The 22,207-nt window shown below is 36.7% G+C and overlaps 2 protein-coding genes across 2 annotated transcripts; one reads left to right on the top strand and one right to left on the bottom strand.

Moving 5' to 3' along the window:
* The first annotated feature begins 13,349 nt into the window (after positions 1-13,349).
* Positions 13,350-14,720, top strand: LOC143552374 (uncharacterized). The gene is made up of 2 exons (XM_077042615.1): positions 13,350-13,865; positions 14,177-14,720. Exons 1-2 carry the CDS (start codon positions 13,527-13,529, stop codon positions 14,258-14,260), a joined length of 423 nt encoding a protein of 140 aa, XP_076898730.1. The 5' UTR covers positions 13,350-13,526; the 3' UTR covers positions 14,261-14,720.
* Positions 14,721-16,707: 1,987 nt separating this feature from the next.
* LOC143552371 (E3 ubiquitin-protein ligase RSL1-like) lies at positions 16,708-21,103 on the bottom strand. The gene is made up of 4 exons (XM_077042613.1): positions 20,667-21,103; positions 18,952-19,480; positions 17,327-18,078; positions 16,708-16,879 (listed from the first exon to the last, which is right to left on the bottom strand). Exons 1-4 carry the CDS (start codon positions 21,101-21,103, stop codon positions 16,708-16,710), a joined length of 1,890 nt encoding a protein of 629 aa, XP_076898728.1.
* Positions 21,104-22,207: the final 1,104 nt, after the last annotated feature.

Below are 22,207 nucleotides of genomic sequence, written 5' to 3' on the forward strand. Positions count from 1 at the left end.
AAAGATGACAACAAGCGGTGGCTTGAGATGAAGCTATCAAACAGCGCATATCGAAACTAAGTTGGGCTTCCTATCAGAGTGTTACAAAGGATTATTTAAATCAGATAAGGGTGTATGGTTCTGGTTTTGCAACAGGCTAAACTCAACGTGAAAGGGGTTTTAATCGGAAATGTCGTTTGTGTGATTTAATTCTTTTGTGATTAAAGAATTATAGGTGTTACCAAATTCAAAAGCTGGCGGTGAAAATTTCACCGATCAAGTTTCTTTGTTTTTGCTATTAAAAAAAAGAAAGAAAACGCTACTAGAAAAAGAGATGTCTTCCTACAATTGAATTCGTAGGAAATTTGTTGGAAAATCCATTTTCGAACAGTTTTCCAACAAAAAGTTATGTTGGAAAAACACATGCTTGAAAATCGTTTTCAACCGTTTTCCAACAACTTTTCTTACAAAATTGCTACAAAAACATGTTGTAAACTTCCTACAATTTTCCTACAAAAAAATTGTTTTGACTTGACATAATGTTTATTAGATAATATTGTAGAAAAGTTGGAGCTTATTTTTTGTTGGAAATCTGTTGGAACTACTTGTCGTAGGAAATTTATATGATTTTTTTTATGAGAAAATGACTTATTTTCTAGTAGTGAAAGGAAATTTCGTGGACTAACAATTTGCACATCATAATTTGTGTTTGCACAGATTACAAAGAAAAGAAAGCTACTCGTAATTTTTTATTTTGCTATGTAGAGTTCAGGAAAATCAAACAAGTGAGGTTTGATATATTTATTCTTTATTGGTTATACAAGAAGTTTTAACCATTATTTTCGGGTTTTATTTAAGTGGAACAAGACCATTCAAATCAGAGTTTGTTCTCGAGCAAGCACGTTCAGTTCTTTAAAGTTGTTCCGGACTATTTGATTTGTATTTATTCCAATAAAGTGGAAGAAGGGGGTTGACACCGTCAATGGTGGGTGACAAAGAAGATATGATAATCCAACCCAAAACGACCGAGGTATCACTGCAAGTTCCAAAGTTGACCTGAACAAATAACATCACATGGGCAATTGTGATGGAAGCGATCTTGGATGATCTAGGGCATTGGGAAGTCGTCCAACCGGAAAATGGTGCGGTTATTGATGCGAAGAAGAATAAAATGACAAGATTGTTTTTATTTTAAGTGGTGGAAGGTGATATTAATTCTTCTTCATATTTCTCAATACAAGAATGCTTGAGAAATATAGACGGCTTTATAAGGCAAGGTATGTTGGGACCGAGTGAGTCCAAAAGGCTCGACCGCTAATGTTGAAAAGTGAATTTGAAAAACTTAAGATGACAGAAGACGAAACTATCAACCAGTTTGAGGGAAAAACAACAGGTACGCTTTCAAAGGCAACGAGTCTAGTCATGTATTCGAGAAATATATCTTGGTGAAGAAGTTACTGTGATGATGTTCCAGACAAATATTTCCAACTCGTAGCTTCAATCAAGAAAATTGTTGATCTCGATAGTATGTGGTTTGAAAATGCTGTTGGAAGACTTAAGGCGTTTGAGGAACGTCTAGAGTGAGAGAACACACTTCATATCCGCAAAGTCATTTACTTTTCAGTCGATCGGAAACTAGTTACAAAGACAATTCGTATGATCCGTCTGGTAACCGAGGTAAATATCACAAGGATGTGGAAGAGGCCGGAAAACTGGAGGCCAAGACCGAGAGGATGAAGATAAAGATGGTTATGACAACCGAGATGGTCAATATCGTGGGTCAAAGGTATGCATATAGAAGAACGGATGATCGTCAAATAGGTTGAAAGGATAGATCACAAGTTCAGTGTTAACGTTGTGATCAATTCAGTCACTTTGCGTATATGTGTCCTATTTATGAAGAAAAGGGAAAAAGTTATTTTAAGTTATTTTGAACAAAATTGATCATTTTGATCTGGCCCTATTTTTGATGAAAGGTGATTAAAAGACGGTTTTCTGAACGAAGATGGGTGATTTTAAAGCGTTTTGAAACCGAACTGATTGCGAAAGATGTTTGGTATCTCAACAACGGAGCATCGAATCACATGACGGGTAATAAAGCATACTTTTATGACTTGAATGAATGTGTCACGGGAAGCGTTAAGTTCGGAGATGAATTTTGTATTGATATTCAGGAAAAATGGTCAATTTTAATTGAAGGAAAGACAGGGGAGCGGCGCCTGTTGACCGATTTCTACTACATCCCGAGCTTACGATGCAATATCATATGTCTTGGTCAAGAAACGGAAGGTGGATGCAAGATTCACATTAAACATGATTTGCTAACCATTAAAGATGATACATGTAAGATATTGATGAAGGTGACAAAGACAAGTCTCGGTAAACGAGTTACCATTGGAATGAAGTATTTTGTTGGTATGGATCTTCAAAGAATTGGAAAGAAAGAAGATAATCCAAGTATAAATCAGATTCCAATTAAAGATTCAAGTTCCAAAATTCAAAGTCGGAAGAAGAGTGTTCAAGAAACTAAATGCGTGGTAAAAAAAAGTGATTTAAACCCAAGGGATGATGTGTAATGATCAAACAAAGCAAGTGTTTCTTCAAGCTAAGTGAAGCCCAAAGAATATTGCAAAAGATCAAAAAAAGCCCCAACAGAATCAAGAGAATGATGACAAGTGTGAAGTTGAAGACCCGCCTATTTTTAGTAGGAAATTAGGGGGTGATCAGTTGGGTGAGTCGAGAACAACAATTTTTTTTGGAGGGGGGGGAGGCGTGATTGTTGGCTCAAATGTTGTTTGGCCTAAGTGTAGGGTCCAACCTAAGAATTAAGAGGGGTTATTAATGGGATGTTTAATGACCAAGTTAGGGTTATTAGGTTTCTTGCTAGCTAACTTAGAGTTAACATTATAAATATGATGATGCAACCAACTTAGGTTTATCAAAAGTCAAACCGAGTTAAGGTTTGAGAGTTGTAATTAGTTTTTGAGTTATATTTTTTGATTAATATAAAAGGAGTTAGTCATTTAATTGTTTGATTATCGATCCGAGACTTGACGTTCAACAAAACTGGATTACAAGCCCGTTGGATTGGTCCGAATTACTATTCGTCACCCCGTCATCTAAGCCAGTACTTTCTACCATGACAACGCCTTACCTGAAACACCTTAACACATCTGTCTTCTGTTATAAACGGCCCGAAACAACACGTGTTGTCCCGAAACTTTTGCGATCAAACCCTTTCGACTGCCCTCCACTGACCGACACCCAACGGCGATGGACTGGAGGCTTCCCCGTTACAACTTACAAGCCCTAGGCTCTTATACCAAATGTTTGTCGACCAGGCCCAAAACACACACAGTTACTCACTCACGTATTGTATGCAAAGAGTGAATTGCAGAAAGAAGTAAATTTGTGTTTACTACTTCAACTCCCCTATTTTCATTAACTCTCAAAGTTACGTTATAAAAATAGTATAACACTTATTCCGAAAGAAAGGAAACCAACTTAGACCATTACCAACTAAATAAATCAAAAACTAAAACTTCTGCTGACCTATCCAAATGACCATGACCCATATGACCGTGACCCATGTGAAGAACTCCTATCAACTCAACAAATACAACTTTCTATTTGAACCTACATGGGGTAAAATGACCAAAAAGCTCTTACGTGTAGTGCACATGCGCGCATCCACTTAACTAAAAAATTTAACATCAGTTAGCTCAAAGGAAAGAGATGGAGCAAAATATGCAGATATATGACCAATTTTGTATTTTAGCTAATTTAAAAGAAAAAATATATATAGTTTACCCTATCTTATATAAGTGATTAAAATGAAATATACATTACTTTTTGTTACTAACTACTGAATTTATTCCGGTTGATATTGAAGTTAAACAAAATAATAATAGTATTATAAGTTATAAGGGCTTGTATGTTATTTATTTAAAGTATGTTTAGGATTAATAGTGTCATTATAAATAGGTTAGGGTTAAAATTGGAAATATGTTATAACTGTTTGTTGTTAAACGTCGCGATTGTATTGATAGGGTTTATATATACCCTCATCGATCCATTTGATTTGTATCAGACAATATTTATTATCAATAGGAATTCGTTCATCATCATCGTGTTCTTATTCTTGTTATTATATCAAGTTTGTTTGATCACCAAAGTTTTACAACAGTGGCATCAGAGCCAGTTTTATCAAAATCGATCTGGAGAAGGAGTATTAACATCAACGAAAATTTCAATCAAAAATCAGAGCGGTTAATCGATCGTTTTTGGAAGGATTATCGACATAAACGCAAGTCAATCAAAATCAGAAGCGGTGTTCGTTCATTCAAGTACTGTACGGTGTTTCAGAAATTGATCGATTAAACTCAAAAGCGTCTCGTAACAAAGATTTCGGTCAATTGGAAGGGCTGTTTTGATTAAGTAATCATAACAGACGCATATTTTAATCAAATACGGAGTAATCATCCATTGAAAATAAAAGGTTTGATCTTTACTGAAGAATTTTTTGTTCGATTGATTTTGGTCTAATTTGCGTAAGGAATTATTCAATTCACAAGTAAATAAATCAAATTATTACTTTTTGGTGGCTATTGTTATTAGAATAAGCTTCTGCACTTTTGATTGGAATTCTTAATTTGAAAATTATATTTGGTGGGTTTGAAAAAAGGGGCAGAAAGTGTTTTGTTGTTTAAGGGCCATCATCAAAGATTGTTGTTTTGTTGTTGATTGGTCGAAAAAGAAGAAGGCAAACAATACAGGGAAAGTCACTCTTTTGTATTGTTATCTTGATAAAGAAAACAACATGAAGTGTTTTGAGAGAGAAAGATTAACATCAAGATATTGCAAGTTGATTATTGGGTTGAAAAAAAAGGGGAGCATTGATAGGATAGGAAAACAAACGGTTTAGTTTTTTGTTAAGGAGAATCGTGATCAACGGCGGAGAAGCAGGATTGATTGTCAACGGCATATAGGCGGGTTTGATTGTCAACAGCAGATTGGCGGGATAGGCATCAACAGCAGGCGGGTTTGATTTTCAACAGCGAATCGGGTTTGATCAGATTAGGAACCAAAAGGATAACCAGTTTTTTTTGTTTTCTTAAATCTTGTACAAGTATTATCATAGTTTGATTAGTATTTGTGGGAAGATAAAGAAAGTTTTTTAGTATAAGGGTTTTTAGTTTAGAATAGAAAGTAGGCACGCACTATGGGGGACGAATCATCTAACAAAGAACTGGTTGCGATTAAGGAAGGAGGAACGTCAATGACTTTCCAATGTCCAATTCTAAATTCCACAAATTACACAATTTGGGCTGTAAGGATTCGAGCAATTTTTAATGTCCATGGAATTTGGGAAGTAGTGGAACCAAATGCAGAAACAGAAGCGGAATTGGATGAAAAGAAAAATAATATGGCAATTGCATTTCTATATCAAGCACTTCCAGAAAATATGGTTTTGCAAATTGCAAATCTTACTTTAGCAAAAGATATTTGGGATGCATTAAAGGTTCGACATGTGGGGTTGATAGAGTTAAGGAAGCACGCATTGAAACACTGGAGTCAGATTTTGAATCATTAAAGCTGAATGTCAACGAATCACTCGATGTTTATGCCGGAAAGATTAGTCAAATCGCATCACAAGCAAGTAGTCTTGGACACACTTTGGATGATAAAAGATTAGTTCGAAAGCTTTTGGGTCTGTACCAGAAAAATACATTCAGATAGTAGCAGCGATCGAACAGTTTGCAAATCTTAATACTATGCCATTCTAAGAAGCAGTTGGGGGATTGAAGGCTTTCGAGGAACACACTAAGAAGCAAACTAAGGAGGAAGACGTGTCATGTAAACTTCTATTCACTAAAATGAATGAAAAGGAAATGGGCACACCAAAAATGTGAGCATTGCGGTTGTGGGAACTCGTATCGGGAGGGCTTTGGACGTGGCCAAGTAAAAGGTCGGGGTTCCGGTAGAAGTCGAGGCGATGGTCGAGTACAACAGGACAAGCGTCACATACAGTGTCACAAGTGTCATGAACTTGGGCATTACAAAAATGAATGTCCAACATGGGAAAAGAAGGAGGAGGCGAATCTGATCCAAGAGGAGGACGAGGAACCAACTCTACTTTGAAGAAGATTGAAGACCTCACTTGAACTATATTTAGTTTAAGGGGGAGTATTGAAGTTAAACAAAATAATAGTAGTATTATAAGTTATAAGGGCTTGTATGTTATTTATTTAAAGTATGTTTAGGATTAATAGTGTCATTATAAATAGGTTAGGGTTAGAGTGATAACCGTTTGTTGTTAAACGTCGTGACTGTATTGATAGGGTTTATATATACCCTCATCGATCCATTTGATTTGTATCAGACAATATTTATTATCAATAAGAATTCGTTCATCATCATCGTGTTCTTATTCTTGTTATTATATCAAGTTTGTTTGATCACCAAAGTTTTACAACAGTTGACCTATATAACGGACATTAGTGATTCAAAATAACGAAACTTACCAAGAGCCGGGCTTAAAACCCCATTGAGAATATTGTCACCTAGTCCGAGATTTTGAAGAGATTTGAGCTCGAAAAGTTGAGGAGGAATCAGACCATGGAAATGATTCATATTCAACAATAGTGTATTCAAATTTTTAAGAGACCCTAGCTCAGGTGATAGTTCCCCCTCAAATTTGTTATAACTTAGATCAAGAACTTGTAGAGATTCGAGTTTGAAAAGCTGAGAAGGAATCGGACCTTGGAATTTGTTACCACGTAACATTAGAGATGTCAAATTCTTAAAAGAACCTATTTCGGGTGTTAGTATCCCCTTGATAATATTATAACCGAGATCAAGATCACGTAGAGATTGGAGTTTGAAAAGTTGAGAAGGAATCGGACCCCTGAAATGATTAAAACTTAACCGCAATGTAGTCAGATTCCAAAAAGACCCGAGTTCGGGTCCTAGTTTCCCAGTTAGCCAGTTGTAGCTCATGTCCAAGTAGTGTAGATTCGTCAACCCAGTTGCAGCTCATGTCCAAGGATGGAGCCTTTGAACAAATTGAAATGCATGTCAAGGTGAACCAGTTTGGTGAGATTCGCAAGCCCATCTCCAGAGATCTCTCCTTGCAATGAATTGTTGGAGATGTTAAGTTTTTCCAGTGACCTCATATGAAAAAGCGGAGCTAAAATTTTGGAAAATACAGGATTGGAAAATAATGGAACCGGTTTGATATCAGGAGTAGAGTAAATGACTACGCCATCCAAGTGGAGCTCCGTGACAGTTTTGGCTTTGGCGCATACAACCCGCTCCCAAGAGCAACAATCGGAAATCGGGTCCCATGATTTTAGTTGTATGGGATGAAAAATGCTAGAATTGATGATGGTGGTGAGGGTGGATTTGAAGTGAAGAAGTGCTTGTTTTTTTATGGGGAGGACCAGAGAATGACGGGATTGGAATGGAGTTGAGTATGAAAAAGATTGATAACATTAGCAGTGGTGTGCTTACAATGGTGGCCATGGTTGTTTTTTGTTATTGTCGAAGCACGAAATGAATCTTACCTGACCCAAGACGATGTTTCCACGGATTTCGAGATGAACGAACCACTGCTTGATCTTCTTCTTCGGCGGTTTGGGATCTGCAATGGCCTTTTGGGGGTGTGGAGGTGACCGCTAAGAGATCTCCAGGAACTCTTGTTCACAGACACAAAAATATGGTGGTGGCTCTTATTGAGAATGACCAACCCTTGATAAGGAGGTGGAGACCTCCTTATATAGGGAGCCTCATGGCCACCATCATGGTACCCTAATGGCCTAGCCCAGTTAGAGTTACCTCCACAAAACCCCCTCAGCCCAGTAACATTGTATTAGTCCATATAATAAAATAAGCCAAACATAATAAATTTAGGGTTTATGTACCATACCCCTACAAGCCCCCCAAGTCCAGTGTTGCTCCTAGGCGTGCAAGCGTTTAGGTGGAGCGCTGGACTTTATAAGGTGTGTTAGGATATGAGGCGGTTTTCTTTTCCCTTTTCTTCGGCTGTCTTTATTGTCTTTGAGTTTTGAGAGGTTTTCTCCATGATGGTGACATGTTGTGATCCTTATGATGATAATGAAGCTTGCGCGCGAGGCGACTTACGAGCTATAGAATAATAAAGCAGGCGCGTTTGGCGACTTACGAGCTGTAAAAATAATGAAGCTTGCGCGCGAGGCGACTTACGAGCTATAAGAATCATTGAGCTGGCGCGTGAGGCGACTTACGAGCTGTAAAAATAATGAAGCTTGCGCGCGAGGCGGCTTACGAGCTATAAGAATATTAAAGCCTGCGCGCGAGGCGACTTACGAGCAATGAGAATAATAAAGCCTGCGCGCGAGGCGACTTACGGGTCTGAGAATAATAAAGCATGCGCGCGAGACGACTTACGAGCTGTAAAAATAATGAAGCTTGCGCGCGAGGCGACTTACGAGCTATAAGAATAATTGAGCTGGCGCGTGAGGCGACTTACGAGCTGTAAAAATAATGAAGCTTGCGCGCGAGGCGGCTTACGAGCTATAAGAATAGTAAAGCCTGCGCGCGAGGCGACTTACGAGCAATGAGAATAATAAAGCCTGCGCGCGAGGCGACTTACGGGTCTGATAATAATAAAGCCTGCGCGCGAGGCGACTTACGAGCTGTAAAAATAATGAAGCTTGCGCGCGAGGCGACTTACGAGCTATAATATGATGATAATGACCGGCTCACAAGGGCCTCTTCTGCGCAGGATGACTATCCCGGCTTGTCTTCAAAATAATAATGGAGGCACAAATGGCCAGATAATAATAATGATGTCATAGGTGCTTGTACGTCTCGTAGCCGGACCTTTAAGTATTGGCGCGTAGCCATATGGGATATTATGAGGATTCCCAACCTTTAAGTTTGGCGCGAGGCCTATGGGATATTATGAGGATTCCCAACCTTTAAGTTTGGCGCGAGGCCTATGGGATATTATGAGGATTCCCAACCTTTAAGTTTGGCGCGTAGCCATATGGGATATTATGAGGATTCCCAACCTTTAAGTTTGGCGCGAGGCCTATGGGACATTATGAGGATTCCCAACCTTTAAGTTTGGCGCGAGGCCTATGGGATATTATGAGGATTCCCAACCTTTAAGTTTGGCGCGAGGCCTATGGATATTATGAGGATTCCCAACCTTTTAAGTTTGGCGCGTAGCCATATGGGATATTATGAGGATTCCCAACCTTTATTCTCATGCGCAGATGTGGTGCGTGAGCGTACATGATGCGTGAGCATCTGATAAACATGAGCATACGTGATACGCGAGCATGTGAGCATTTGTGATGCCTGAGCATGCGTGAGCATGCGTGAGCATGCGTGAGCATGCGTGATGCTTGAGCATGCGTGATGCTTGAGCATTTGTGATGCTTGAGCATGCGTGAGCATGCGCGATGCTTGAGCATGCGTGAGCATTCGTGATGCTTGAGCATGCGTGAGCATTCGCGATGCTTGAGCATGCGTGAGCCTGTGGTGCGTAGCCTGCAGTTGGTGAAACAGTGCATAGCTGGCAGAAAAGGAATAGTACACAGCAGGCCTTGTCACTATCAGCTGCAGCCTATCCACCAACCAGCATGGCTCGTGCTTAGCCCACTGTTGGTAGAACAGTAATACTATTCAGCCGGCTGTGCCTTCTTTGCTCAAACGAATCCAGATCTGAAAAGATCATGACTAGATTTGGTGTATTTCACTTAGAAAAAACACAGATCTAAGGGTTTTCCCCAAAAGTTTGGTGGTATTTCTTCCTGTGTATTTCCAGATCTGGAAGTATCTTTTAGATCTACAGATATCTGAAAGAAGAAACCGTAGATCTGTGATATTGATGAACAGATCTGAAAATATTTTTTTAGATCTACGGATATTTGAAAGAAGAAACCGTAGATCTGAGATATTGATGAACAGATCGGAGGGCCGAGACGAGAAGCGAAGTGTGGTTCGTTGCCGTCCCACGGATGGCGCCAATGTCGAAGCACGAAATGAATCTTACCTGACCCAAGACGATGTTTCCACGGATTTCGAGATGAACGAACCACTGCTTGATCTTCTTCTTCGGCGGTTTGGGATCTGCAATGGCCTTTTGGGGGTGTGGAGGTGCCCACTAAGAGATCTCCAGGAACTCTTGTTCACAGACACAAAAATATGGTGGTGGCTCTTATTGAGAACGACCAACCCTTGATAAGGAGGTGGAGACCTCCTTATATAGGGAGCCTCATGGCCACCATCATGGTACCCTAGTGGGCCTAGCCCAGTTAGAGTTACCTCCACAAAACCCCCTCAGCCCAACATTGTATTAGTCCATATAATAAAATAAGCCAAACATAATAAATTTAAGGTTTATGTACCATACCCCTACAGTTATGATTCATTTGAACCAGCAACAATCGTTATATATAGGCAATGAGATCGTATGTACTATTTTACAAAGAATTTGATTAGGCTGTCTAGCTGGATTGTTTAGTCAAGAAATGGAAATAAATACAACGTATTTTCAAATGTACTATTTTATAACAATTAGCTTGCTAACTTACTCTTCTACATGTCTGGATTAAATTAATTGCATCAAGCATATCTCTAATTAAGTACCTTATGTTATTTAGACCTTTTTTAATGGGCCTTTGGATGCTGTGCGAGTGCACGTAACCTACCTCGCAGGCTCGCTGCACTGTTCCTAAGGGTTACACTGAAACCGGGCGCCTTTGGAGGGAAAGCTCTCGTAGACGGGCATCAACCGACAAGAAGAGGTGTAGCTAGGTGAATTAATTTATTATTTTTCTTCTCCGTGACATGTCACATGAGATCAAACATGAAGTAATTGGTAACACCCGTGTCATTTTATTAGACTAATAATATCGTGGTTTTAATTAGTGAGGGTTGAGACTAATGATTTTAAAAAATTGTATATAAATTATTGATATCATTTTTTAATTTCTAAAGCACAAGGATTAGGTTGCTTCAACTGCCTATAGGACTAGAAATATATATTGTTGTAAGCATCTATAGTTTCTAAGAAATAAGAGTAAACTACAAGTTTGGTCTTGTATTATTATTGGCAAGTTGATCAAGTCAGTTGTCTTCATTTCTATGCATCTGTGGTTCATAATCAATTATTTGTTGTTTTAGTTGTATTCTAGTTAAAGAGTCCGCACATTGCGGTTGGGACGTAATCATCAAAACCTTATATCACGCATCAATTTTAACCAAATTCTCACACATCAATTTCATGAGTTACACTCGTCTTTCCTAAATTAACTATAACCACATGTATATACATATGAAAAACCCTAAATCAACAGGAGCATAGAATTGGCACATGTAGATACATATAAAAAAAAACCCTAAATCCACACGAGACTGCTCTTCAGAATTAATATTGCCTTGCAATGCAACATGGGCTATCAAGTTAATTTGTGTCCCAGTAAACGGACCGAATAAACACGAACAAGGACATGTTCGCGTCCGTTCATATAACTTTAAACAATTAAACGAACCAAATATTTGTTTTCATGTTTGTTAAAAAAAATAACATGTTCATGTTCGTTTATGTTTGTTCGTTAAAATCTTAGTGAAAGAGCCCACACGTTGCGGTGGCACAAATTTGGTCATTTTTAGCTAGTCAAAATGTTATTTCTCTTTATATAACAATGGCAATGAAATAATATCAATATCTAACATCAAAATACTGTTAATCAACTGTAAGTATCTGTAATATACAAATACGTAATATAAACGGTTCGCCTAACTTCATATTTTCTTTGTACTTCCCAAACTTGTGATTCATATGTTTATTAATCAATGGACTTGGATCTACACACATAGATAATAAAGCCAATAATAATTTTTATTTTGTTTCATATTTGCTTGATTCAAGTGACCATCATCTACACTCAAGTGACTACCCTAAAACCTAAACCCTGAACCCGAACCCTAAACCCTAAACCTGAAACCCGAAAACCTAATCCGAAACCCGAAAACCTAAATCCTAAACCCAAACTCTAAACCCTAAACCATAAACCTGAAAACCAAACCCTAAACCCGGAAATCTAAACCCTAAACCCAAACTCTAAACCCTAAATCATAAACCCGAAAACCAAACCCTAAACCCGAAACTCGAAACCCTAAACCCGAAATCATTAAAGAAATGCGAATGTAAAAAAATATGAAATCCTTAATTTTGTGCTAATTTGGTAATTATATGAAATCCTTAATTTTGTGCTAATTGGTTTTTCCAGGGGGGTATGACAAGCAACCAAAATGTTATAAAGCCAATAATAATTTTTATTTTGTTCCATATTTTCTTGATTCAAGGTGACCATCATCAGCTTACATTTTACTCTGGGTGACAGAAAATGACTAAAATGACACTAGATTGATTCATGGTTATTTTTTTATTCTACGGTTTTTTTTGTTGGCATATAGGTACCAAAATGTTATAATTAATATTTTGTATGTAATCCTCTAGCAACAGAAACTTGGAACGGAATTGTAGAATGACTAAAATGCCCCTAGAGTTCATTAGTAGACAATTTTCTGATGTTAGTGTCTATCGTTGGATATTGACACTATAAGCATTTTACGATATGTGGGTGAGCTAGAATTGCGCAGAAACTGTGGGATGACAAAAATACCACTGTAGTTGATTCATGGATATTTTGTGTTGGACAACAAATCATCAACAAAACTCAACATAAATGTTGTATAGGGAAGGTACCTGAAGTTGCAACGATGACTACAATTTGCAATAAAATCCTGGCAGTCAATGTAATCTTAACACCTAAATTTGTATCACTTTATCTGTTCTTGTATCCTTGCTTAATCTAAATTGTGTAATATTTATATGTAAAAATAACTGTACGTTTATGGAAACTTTGTAACGTCCCTCTATTTACAAATTTGGTTTGATCATGAAGAAAAGATTGAATGGACATAATTGTAATAGATGTAATCGAACAGGAAAATAGTGAAATTATTACTTTCATTTTAAAATTGATCTACTTTTTGAAAGCAGTTGCATAATCTAATGAATGAACCTTGAAAGCCTAACTGGACATCTATATAAATTATTAGTCTTTTGGTTGAAATCGAACCGAATGTAAAACTGGAATGATCAGTCTTGATGGAACCCGAACCCAGATGAATTCGAACCGAAAGAAATCAAACTCAAACAAAATTGTAACAAGATGGGTACAAATATTTGGTTCAGGTCTGGTAGAGATTGGTTACGCGCGTATCGACACCGGATTGCGCATGTACAACCGTTGCGTCAAACGTGTACTGACACCGGATACACGCCCGATGTCGCGTTACGATTGGGAGTTCTAGGTAGATTTTGAATTTGGCATTGTAGAACCATGGATAGCAGCAACATCGTATTCTTAAAAGTTTAGGTTTGTTTATTTTGCAGATGTGGATATGAATTCTGCTACACGTGTGGAGCAGAATGGAAGAATAAGAAGGCGACATGCACTTGTCCTCTTTGGGATGAAGAACACATCATGGATATTGAGGAAGAAGAGGACGAGGAAGATGATTTTGAGCATAATTTTGTTCTTCAGAATGATAATTTTGGGCATAATGTTGTTCTTGAGGATGTTTTTGGGCATTATCTTCATCTTGAGGATAATAATTTTGGGGGTGATGTTGCCCGTGAGGATGATGGCATCGGGCATAATGTTGTCCATGAGAATGATGTTTTTGAAGATGATGGTTTTGGGCATAATGTAGTCCTTGAGGGTGATGATTTCGAGAATGATGATTTTGAGGAAGAAGTTCTTCTTGATGATGATGTTCACGAGAATGATGATTTTGAGGATGAAGCTCTTCTTGAGGATGAAGTCCTTGAGGATATATTAAACATGTCCAACACCAAAACCATATTGAAGACTCCTAAAATCTTGGAGAGTAATTAATATAATAATTAGTTTATTATTATAAGATAAGTTAGTCTTATTTTATTTAATCCTATTTGTTTTAGATTCAAATTGTGTATTTGAGTTAGTATAGGATTAGTCATGTATAGGCTCTATATAAGCCATACATTGTATCAGAATTATTAAGTTTTTCTCGTTAGTCGTTTTCTTAATAAAAGAGTTGATCGTGTGTTGATCAAATTTCGTGTTCGTGTTCTTGATTCACCCGCCTAAAGTTTAACAAGGATGACGTCCTTGAAGAAGAACAAGAACAAGATGACTGCGGTAATGATTTAGAGGATGGCGTATATGATGATTGATGATGTTTATGATGATTATGGGGATGATGTGGATGTTTATGATGATTATGGGGATGACGAGGATGTTTATGATGATGACTATTATTTTTGAACGCAGGACACACGAAGATATGACAAATCCCATAGATGTAAAGTTTCAATATTCGATGTTTGTGTCACTTAACGTTTTGAATGGCAAAATTTCCCAATGCTTCACCAATTCTCCACTTTTATTTTCAAGGTTAAATATAATTTACAGTAGATTAAGATGATAGTTATTGGTATAATTTACAGTAGATTAAATTTTCAATGTTAAATATAATTTACAAGTATGCAACACCAGTTATTACATATGACATAAATAGTGCTTAGAGGGAATAAGAATAACGGCCACTGGGTCATTTAACTGTAGGTTGCAGGGTTGGTACTGTTGATAGATGGTTGACTAGCAATAGATGTTAGCATACTTAAAGCATTGTTATGGGTTGACAGATTATAAAAAAAAGTAGTAAACGAGTTAAACATATTGGTTGACGCGTTTAGTTAAACAGGTTAATATGGTGACCTGCATAATTAAACGGACTAAACATGTCAACCTGAAATGACATTATAACAATGTAAAATATAAAAAAACGAAATAGTAACAAAAGGTCAAGAAAAACTGTGGATTGAGCAAGTCGTAAATATCAAACTGTAGCCCTGTAAATCTCCGAATCATATTGTTTTATTACTTAACATCATAAATAGACGAATTGTAAGACTGCAGACGGCTTACAGTGATTTTTGTATGCCTAGTTGGCTAGCTAGTTAGCGGTAGTTGTAATAAAATCAGCCCATATATGATCAATGGATTATGTTCTGTCAAGTTTCCTTATCTGACATGCAATCACGACCCATTTAACACGGTTGGACCTTTTTGTGACAAAACAAACACTAGGTGGCCACAACCCTATGATGTAGGGCTCGTATGGAATCGATTGGTGCTAAAGAAGTTAATCGAAAATATGAAAACTTTTATTTTTAATATAAGTAACAATTGAAAACACAATGATCAAAATCTTTAACATAATGCATAGAAGAACCCAATTGAAAAACACAATGGACAACCAAATAAAACAATATAAAAAACCCACAATTTTTTTTATTTTTATTTTTATATTACAATATGATATTCATATTAAAGATTAAAAAAACACTTGCTATAATGGTAAACAAATTTTCGAAAAAATGTCGTATGAAAAAGTTATAGACGTTTTAAAATGATGGAGGAATTGACATGTGTCTTGCATGTGGTGAGAGAAAGTCATCGTAAGTGAGTTATTATTACCTTCATGCTCTTCTTATCAATTTTCATTTTTGCATTAATTTCCACCATCCAAATTTAAGATCAATGAATAAGATTCATGCTCACCCTTCTCATTTTTATTGTACTTTGTATTTTAACTTTACCCACAAAATAAATAATTATATAAGGCAAAATGTGTTTCCATAAAGAATAAGAATTAGTTCTAGGTTAAATTCACAATTTTTTTAATGGATATTGATTTTTGATACTTCTAACTTTCACTAGTTGGTAGATAACACTCCCAACTTACGATTTGTTACCCACCACTCCCAACTCTCACCAAATTTGTTTCTGGTACTCCCGAACTTAACGAACCCTGACTCCGTTAATTTTAAAAAAAAAACTTTCGCTGTCTGAACCAATAACACACCCCAATCATTACCACTCTTGATGAAATTTGGGAGTGGGTGGGTAACAAATCAAAAGTTGAGAGTGTTATCAACCAACGAGTGAAAGTTAGGGGTATTAAAAACCAATATCCTTTTTTTAACAACAATTTTTTTTCCCATCTATTTTACCCCCCATGTCTTAAACAAAGTGAGATTTTACCCTCATATCTCAAATGAGATTAGAACCCATAACCATTTGGATAACCGTCATACATTTGTCACTAGATCAGACTAGTGGTTGTAGGTGAAAGTCATAATTAGTTCGATGTATAACATTAGACCTACACTCGATTAAATTCTAATGTACAATCAAATACTGAAATATGATTTCAGCATAAAGGTAATCTCTTGATTTAATTCGACTTACAAGTTAAGTAAGATCAATAACAATTACAGTGCAGTGGTTGTTTTAAATTAAATATATGTATTGATCCTAGACATCGAGCCGTTTTAACCTTTACTCCGTCTGATTTCTAATCAAAAGCCGTTTGTTAAACAAATTTGTTAACATGTAAACTCATTTATCCCTCAAAACATTTAAACACCTCAATGTGAATGTTGTCAAGGCTAATCGCCTAATCCTGTATGATTAATGCGATATTACGACAATATCGTTTTTGTTAAAAGCTAAATGTACCATGAGTCGTCCATCATGTCTAATCAGAATGATGATTTCTTTCAGTATAAACAACCACCCCCCCCCCCCCCCCCCAAACAAGAATCACCAAGTCAATTTACCAATACATATAATACCAACTTTCGTCAAGCGGATCCTCAAACTCATCATTCTCATAGTCTTCCTCTTCGGTATCCATGATGTTTTCTTCTTCCCAAAGAGGACAACCGCATGTTGCCTTCTTATTCTTCCATTCCGCCCAACAAGCGTAGCAAAATTCATGCCCACATCTGCAAAATAAAACAAATATAAACCTCTAAAATGATCATTTGCTGCAAGTTTGAAATTCATTCATAAAGTATTAAGTTCTAAATTTATAATAATAATAATAATAATAATATCCGAAATAGGATAATATATTGTTAACTTAAAAAAAACTAGCATTTGTTCTTTTGGAAAATAAAAATAAAATTCTTTAAATTTGTTTCAGATATTAACTTATTACATAGACAAGAGTAAATTACACGGTCCCGTGATAAGTCCATATATAACATGTTAACTTATTACATAGACAAGAGTAAACAACTTTACGAACAGGTTTATTCAAGACGGGTCAGGGTCATGCCTAAACAGTATATTAAATGCTTTTAGCATGCAGCAACATTTTTTAAAGATTATCATTGCAATTATATAGTAATCATATGGATTTTAGAGATTAACTGGTGAAAATAATGTACCTGCAAGTCATGTGGTAGCAACCAGCTGCTAATTCTATCATATGTTTGCATTTTATGCACTGCCTCTTCCTTGCTGCCATACTTTTGATCTTCGATTCTTCCACAAGTTGTGTCGGGTTTTTTCGTTTATATTCTGCACAGTTCATATCATTATGATTATGCCACGGAACCTTGCAAATAATGCAAAAAATACCATGACATTTGTAACACTTTCTAGCTCCAAATCCATAAACCAATTTAGGAAGCCCAATAATTTCAGTTCTTGACATCAATGTGGAACAATTAGGATAAGGGCAGTAAGCTTTTTCTGAAACGAGAACCGACTCTTCTTTCACCCATTGTCTCATCAATTCAGTAAACTTTGGGTTTAAGAATTTCTCACAGCTTTCTAATCTAAAATCATTCCCGCAACCTTCATGAGGGCATTTTGGTAGCACGCCATTAAGAATTTTCACCTCTACATGTTGCGTCACACAAGAATAACAGTATTTGTGTGTACAACCTTCAATTGAAAAGAATTCGTGTATAGATTTATCATCTAAGCATATAACACAACTTTCAAGTTGTTCTTGAGTTGGTATCACCTTGCATATTTGGGATTCTATTGCTTCTCTTGAAAGCTTAAACGCGAAGTTAACATCATTACGATCAATAAGAGAGATCCCGCAATCAATGAAACTTTTCTTAAGGATATTCACTTGATCCAAAATGTTTTTAGTCTTCTGTTGTTTCGGTGGCCACCGTCCACTAACCTGAAATTGTATGATAACCATATTGGATATCAAACACACTTCTCACAAGATTGAATGAAACAAAAAAATACTGGAAAATATTGGTTAAACGAATAAGTTTATTAAATTCTTAAACATTAATTATTGTTCTGGTTGCTTTAATGAGCTGCTGCATGTTGTTTTTGTTAATAAAGTTTGTGTTTGAAAACAATATTTATGTATTTGGGTTTAAGTTATATTCAATATGGGCTTTAATTAAGCCTTTAGTTATTAATAAAACCCATGTGTTAAATGTTGTAATTGGATGGGTTATGAAGCAAACCGCATCTTCCGGTTACGGGTTATTTAACAAGGTATCTGTGAAACGATGTGACGTTTCTCAACACGCCGGTTCCTACCCTATAAATTCCCAATTATCATCGGTTTGTAAACGGTAGAGTTTGTAAGCATCACAAAATTATTGTATTCTATTGTCTTGTTTATATTCCAGTTCTTCACCTTGCTCGATTGTCAAAATCGTGACAATCGTGTTCTGTGATATTTCTTGGTATAAAAAATGGCACCATACGGTCAGAAATCATCCCCTGAGGAGAACAACGTTTCTAACAAGAATAACTTGGTGATTTATTCTCGGCCACCATTAGTTAAGATATACATACATTTTTTGACAGTTATACAATCGAAAAGCAGTTTCAATAAACCGCCAAATGCTAAACAGTAAATACTCATAAACGGTCATATTCTACCTACCTAATATAATTGCATAATCTTACAAATATTAATAAACTTAAATACATAAACATAATAAATTAAAGCTAAGTTTATAAATATGTCTAATAGATCATGTATAGTACTATCAAGATGATTATTCAATTGAGGGGAAAATCAACTCACAAAGTGATAGAGAGGAGAATAATCACAATAAAATACAACTCTGTTGAGATCCAAAGCAGTTGCAGCGTCCAAAGCCTCAATCAATGCCTGCCCCTCCACACGCTGCGTGCAAATCGGATCACCTTGAATCAAATCCAAGGGCTTCCTCAGCTCAAAAATCAGCTCATCCTTCGAGTTGTATATGGCCACACCAATTCCCGCCATAGTCACTTTTATTACTGTTGAACTAGGACCGTGAACTCTTTCCTCACTCAGTAAACCTTTAAAGTAACCCTTAAATAACTCTGGATGAACTTCGCTCTTCGAAGAAGAAGAGCCTTCACCATACGGGCGCTTCGGCATTTGAGAAAACTCGCTAGCATGTTTCTGATGGTTGAGATGATACTTAAAACCAGCACATGCTTCCTCATCTTTAAAATCATTTAACTTATCTTCCACGATGATTTCTTCATCCCAAAGAGGACAATTGCATGTAGCCTTCTTGTTCTTCCATTCCGCTCCACACGTGTAGCAAAATTCATATCCACATCTGCAATAATAAACAAACAAAAAACTGTCAATTGTGCAACTTTGAAAGTCATTCAATAACAACATTGCCACATTTAAGATCTTTGAAATTCGACGCCCCAAAAACTAATTATCAAAAAGTATCAACTCACATTTTTACTTTTTGGAAAATAAAAATAAATACATTACACTTGTTTCAGTAAAGCATTAGACACACTGATAGGAATCGTATCTAGTTTCTACTCTAAATGTCAGTTGGCTATTTTAGGAGGGGTTAAGTGTAATTATATTTCTATAAATAGGCATCAATAGCCAATAGGGAGAGGGGAATAGGTTTATGTTGATTGTTGAATATGGCATTGCCATGGCTCCCGCGTATGCGATGAGAGAGGGCTAGGCCCGGGAATATCTTGTAATCTTTCTTTACGTTTTCGATAATATAACCATTCTTCCTTTTTATCCCTACTATCTTCTCTAAATTCAATCTATAACATATCAAACCCTATCACACACATATTCACATTTACCTAACATGTATAACTAGGCATAAGATCATATTGCACTTTCAGGCCAACTTTTTAGAATAAAATCTATGATCCTTATTGCTCACTCAGTAGTAGAGGTGCACAGCCAACCCGGTTAACTGGTTCCTAACCATTTCCAACCCGAAATCCTAACCAGTTAGTAACCGGTCCACCACTAACCGGTTTATATTATTGATCTCCGAAACCGGTTAACCGAACCGGTTATTTGGTTTTTTTTCTAATTGTTTTTTTAAAACCAATTTTTTTCTGGATAACCATTTCGGTTATACCCGAAACCGTTTATACCAGGTAAGGATTTCTTGTCTCAAAACTGATTAGTAACCGACCCGATTAACTGGTCTAACCGGTTATTTGACCGTTGACCACTAACCAGTTTTGAATATAACTGGTTTTCAACTAGCCGGTTTGTGCAGCACTACTCAGTAGTAACACTTTAACTCATTGAATAACGTTACATAAACTGTTAGGTAATTTGTTTTTAGTAGAGGACTTATGTTACAAGTAAAAACAACTTTAGGAACAGGTTTTTTCAAGACGGGTCAGGGACATGCCTAAACAGTATATTAAATGCTTTTAACGCGCATCAACATTGTTTAAAGATTATCATTGCAATTATATAGTAATCATATGGATTTTAAAGATTAACTGGTGAAAATAATGTACCTGCAAGTCATGTGGTAGCAACCAGCTGCTAATTCTATCATATGTTTGCATTTTATGCACTGCCTCCACAGATTCCTTGCTGCCATACTTTTGATCTTCGATTCTTCCACAAGTTGTGTCGGGTGTTTTCGTTTATATTCTGCACAGTTCATATCATTATGCCATGGAACCTTGCAAATAATGCAAAAAATACCGTGACATTTGTAACACATTCTAGCTCCAAATCCATAACCCAATTTAGGAAGCCCAATAACTTCAGTTCTTGACATCAATGTGGAACATTTAGGATAAGGACAGTAAACTTTTTCTGTAACCAGAATTGACTCTTCTTTCACCTGTTGTCTCAACATCTCAGTAAACTTTGGGTTCAAGAATTTCTCACAGCTTTCAAATCTCAAATCATTCCCGCAACCTTCATGAGGGCATTTTGGTAACATGTTGCTTCACGCAAGAATAACAGTATCTGTGTGTACAACCTTCAATTGACAAGAATTGGTGTATAGGCTTATCATCTAAGCATATCACACAATTGTCCAATTGTTCTTGAGTTGGTATCACCTTGCTTATGTGAGATTCTATTGCTTCTTTTGCAAGCTTAAACGCAATGTTAACATCATTACGATCAATAAGAGAGAACTCGCAGTATATGAAACTTTTACGAAGGAGATTCACTTGATCCAAAATGTTTGTTGTCTTCTGTTGTTTTGGGGGGTACTGCCCAAGCTCTAGGGTTTGGAAGTCCTTAATGATTTTGAGGCGGTTATTGGTTTCTGTTGCGAGTTTCTCAAGCTCTAGGGTTTGGAAGTCTGTGAGGTTAACGTCGTCGTGAATTGAGATTGGAGGTGGCGATTGTGATGATGGTAAGCTAGTTGTAAGTCGGACTCGACGGCATTGTTCGGCGGCGAATATGCTCACTTGGAGTCGTCATCATCTGCTGCTGCTTAATTACTTACTGGTTAGGGTGAGTTTGTAGAATGTAGAATGCAAATTGTTACGTTAATTTGGGAATGGAATGGAATGCTAATAATCCAAAATTACAAAGATTATTATTATTATTATTATTCTTATTATTATTATTGTAGTACGTATTTCTGCTTATTGTTAGTCGTGCATGGCCATAAACGACTGCAAATTCATAACGACTATCAAGGTGGGGTCTAGCCACTCGGTGGGCCAACATTTTCCTTTTGATTTTTGATAAAATGGCAAAACAGGTCCTTTATGTTTTCATGGTTTTTCAATAGTCGTTCTTTAGAAAACTTAATGACTGAAATCATAATATGTGTTTCCAAAATATTTCACAGATCCCACCACCGCCACCGCCTCGTCCTGCCACCAACCAACGTCCAGCAACCACCACCATATCCGCCTATCACCACCACCACGCATATCACAACTGGTGCTACATATGCGGCCGATTCACCGAATCTGTTTTTTGCTCCGATTCAACGGCGGATTCGTTGAAGAGATTCATAACCCGAACCCACTCTCTCGGACTCTCACCAAACCCATTTCCGGCAGCTGATATATATAACACCGTT

This window comes from Bidens hawaiensis, unplaced genomic scaffold (assembly GCF_021521415.1).
Source record: "Bidens hawaiensis isolate Kalapana, Puna unplaced genomic scaffold, B.hawaiensis_p1.1 tig00016864_1, whole genome shotgun sequence".
In the NCBI taxonomy this organism is placed as follows: domain Eukaryota; kingdom Viridiplantae; phylum Streptophyta; class Magnoliopsida; order Asterales; family Asteraceae; genus Bidens; species Bidens hawaiensis.

Bases quoted from the DNA above. Each gene is read 5' to 3' on its own strand.
- LOC143552374 (XM_077042615.1), top strand. From the start codon at position 13,527: ATGGATATTGAGGAAGAAGAGGACGAGGAAGATGATTTTGAGCATAAT. The intron at 13,866-14,176 runs GTCCTTGAGGAT...ACCCGCCTAAAG, and splicing joins AAGCTCTTCTTGAGGATGAA to TTTAACAAGGATGACGTCCT.
- LOC143552371 (XM_077042613.1), bottom strand. From the start codon at position 21,103: ATGTTACCAAAATGCCCTCATGAAGGTTGCGGGAATGATTTGAGATTT. The intron at 19,481-20,666 runs GTACATTATTTT...TTATTATTGCAG, and splicing joins TGCTACCACATGACTTGCAG to ATGTGGATATGAATTTTGCT. The intron at 16,880-17,326 runs GTACATTATTTT...TTTATTTTGCAG, and splicing joins TGCTACCACATGACTTGCAG to ATGTGGGCATGAATTTTGCT.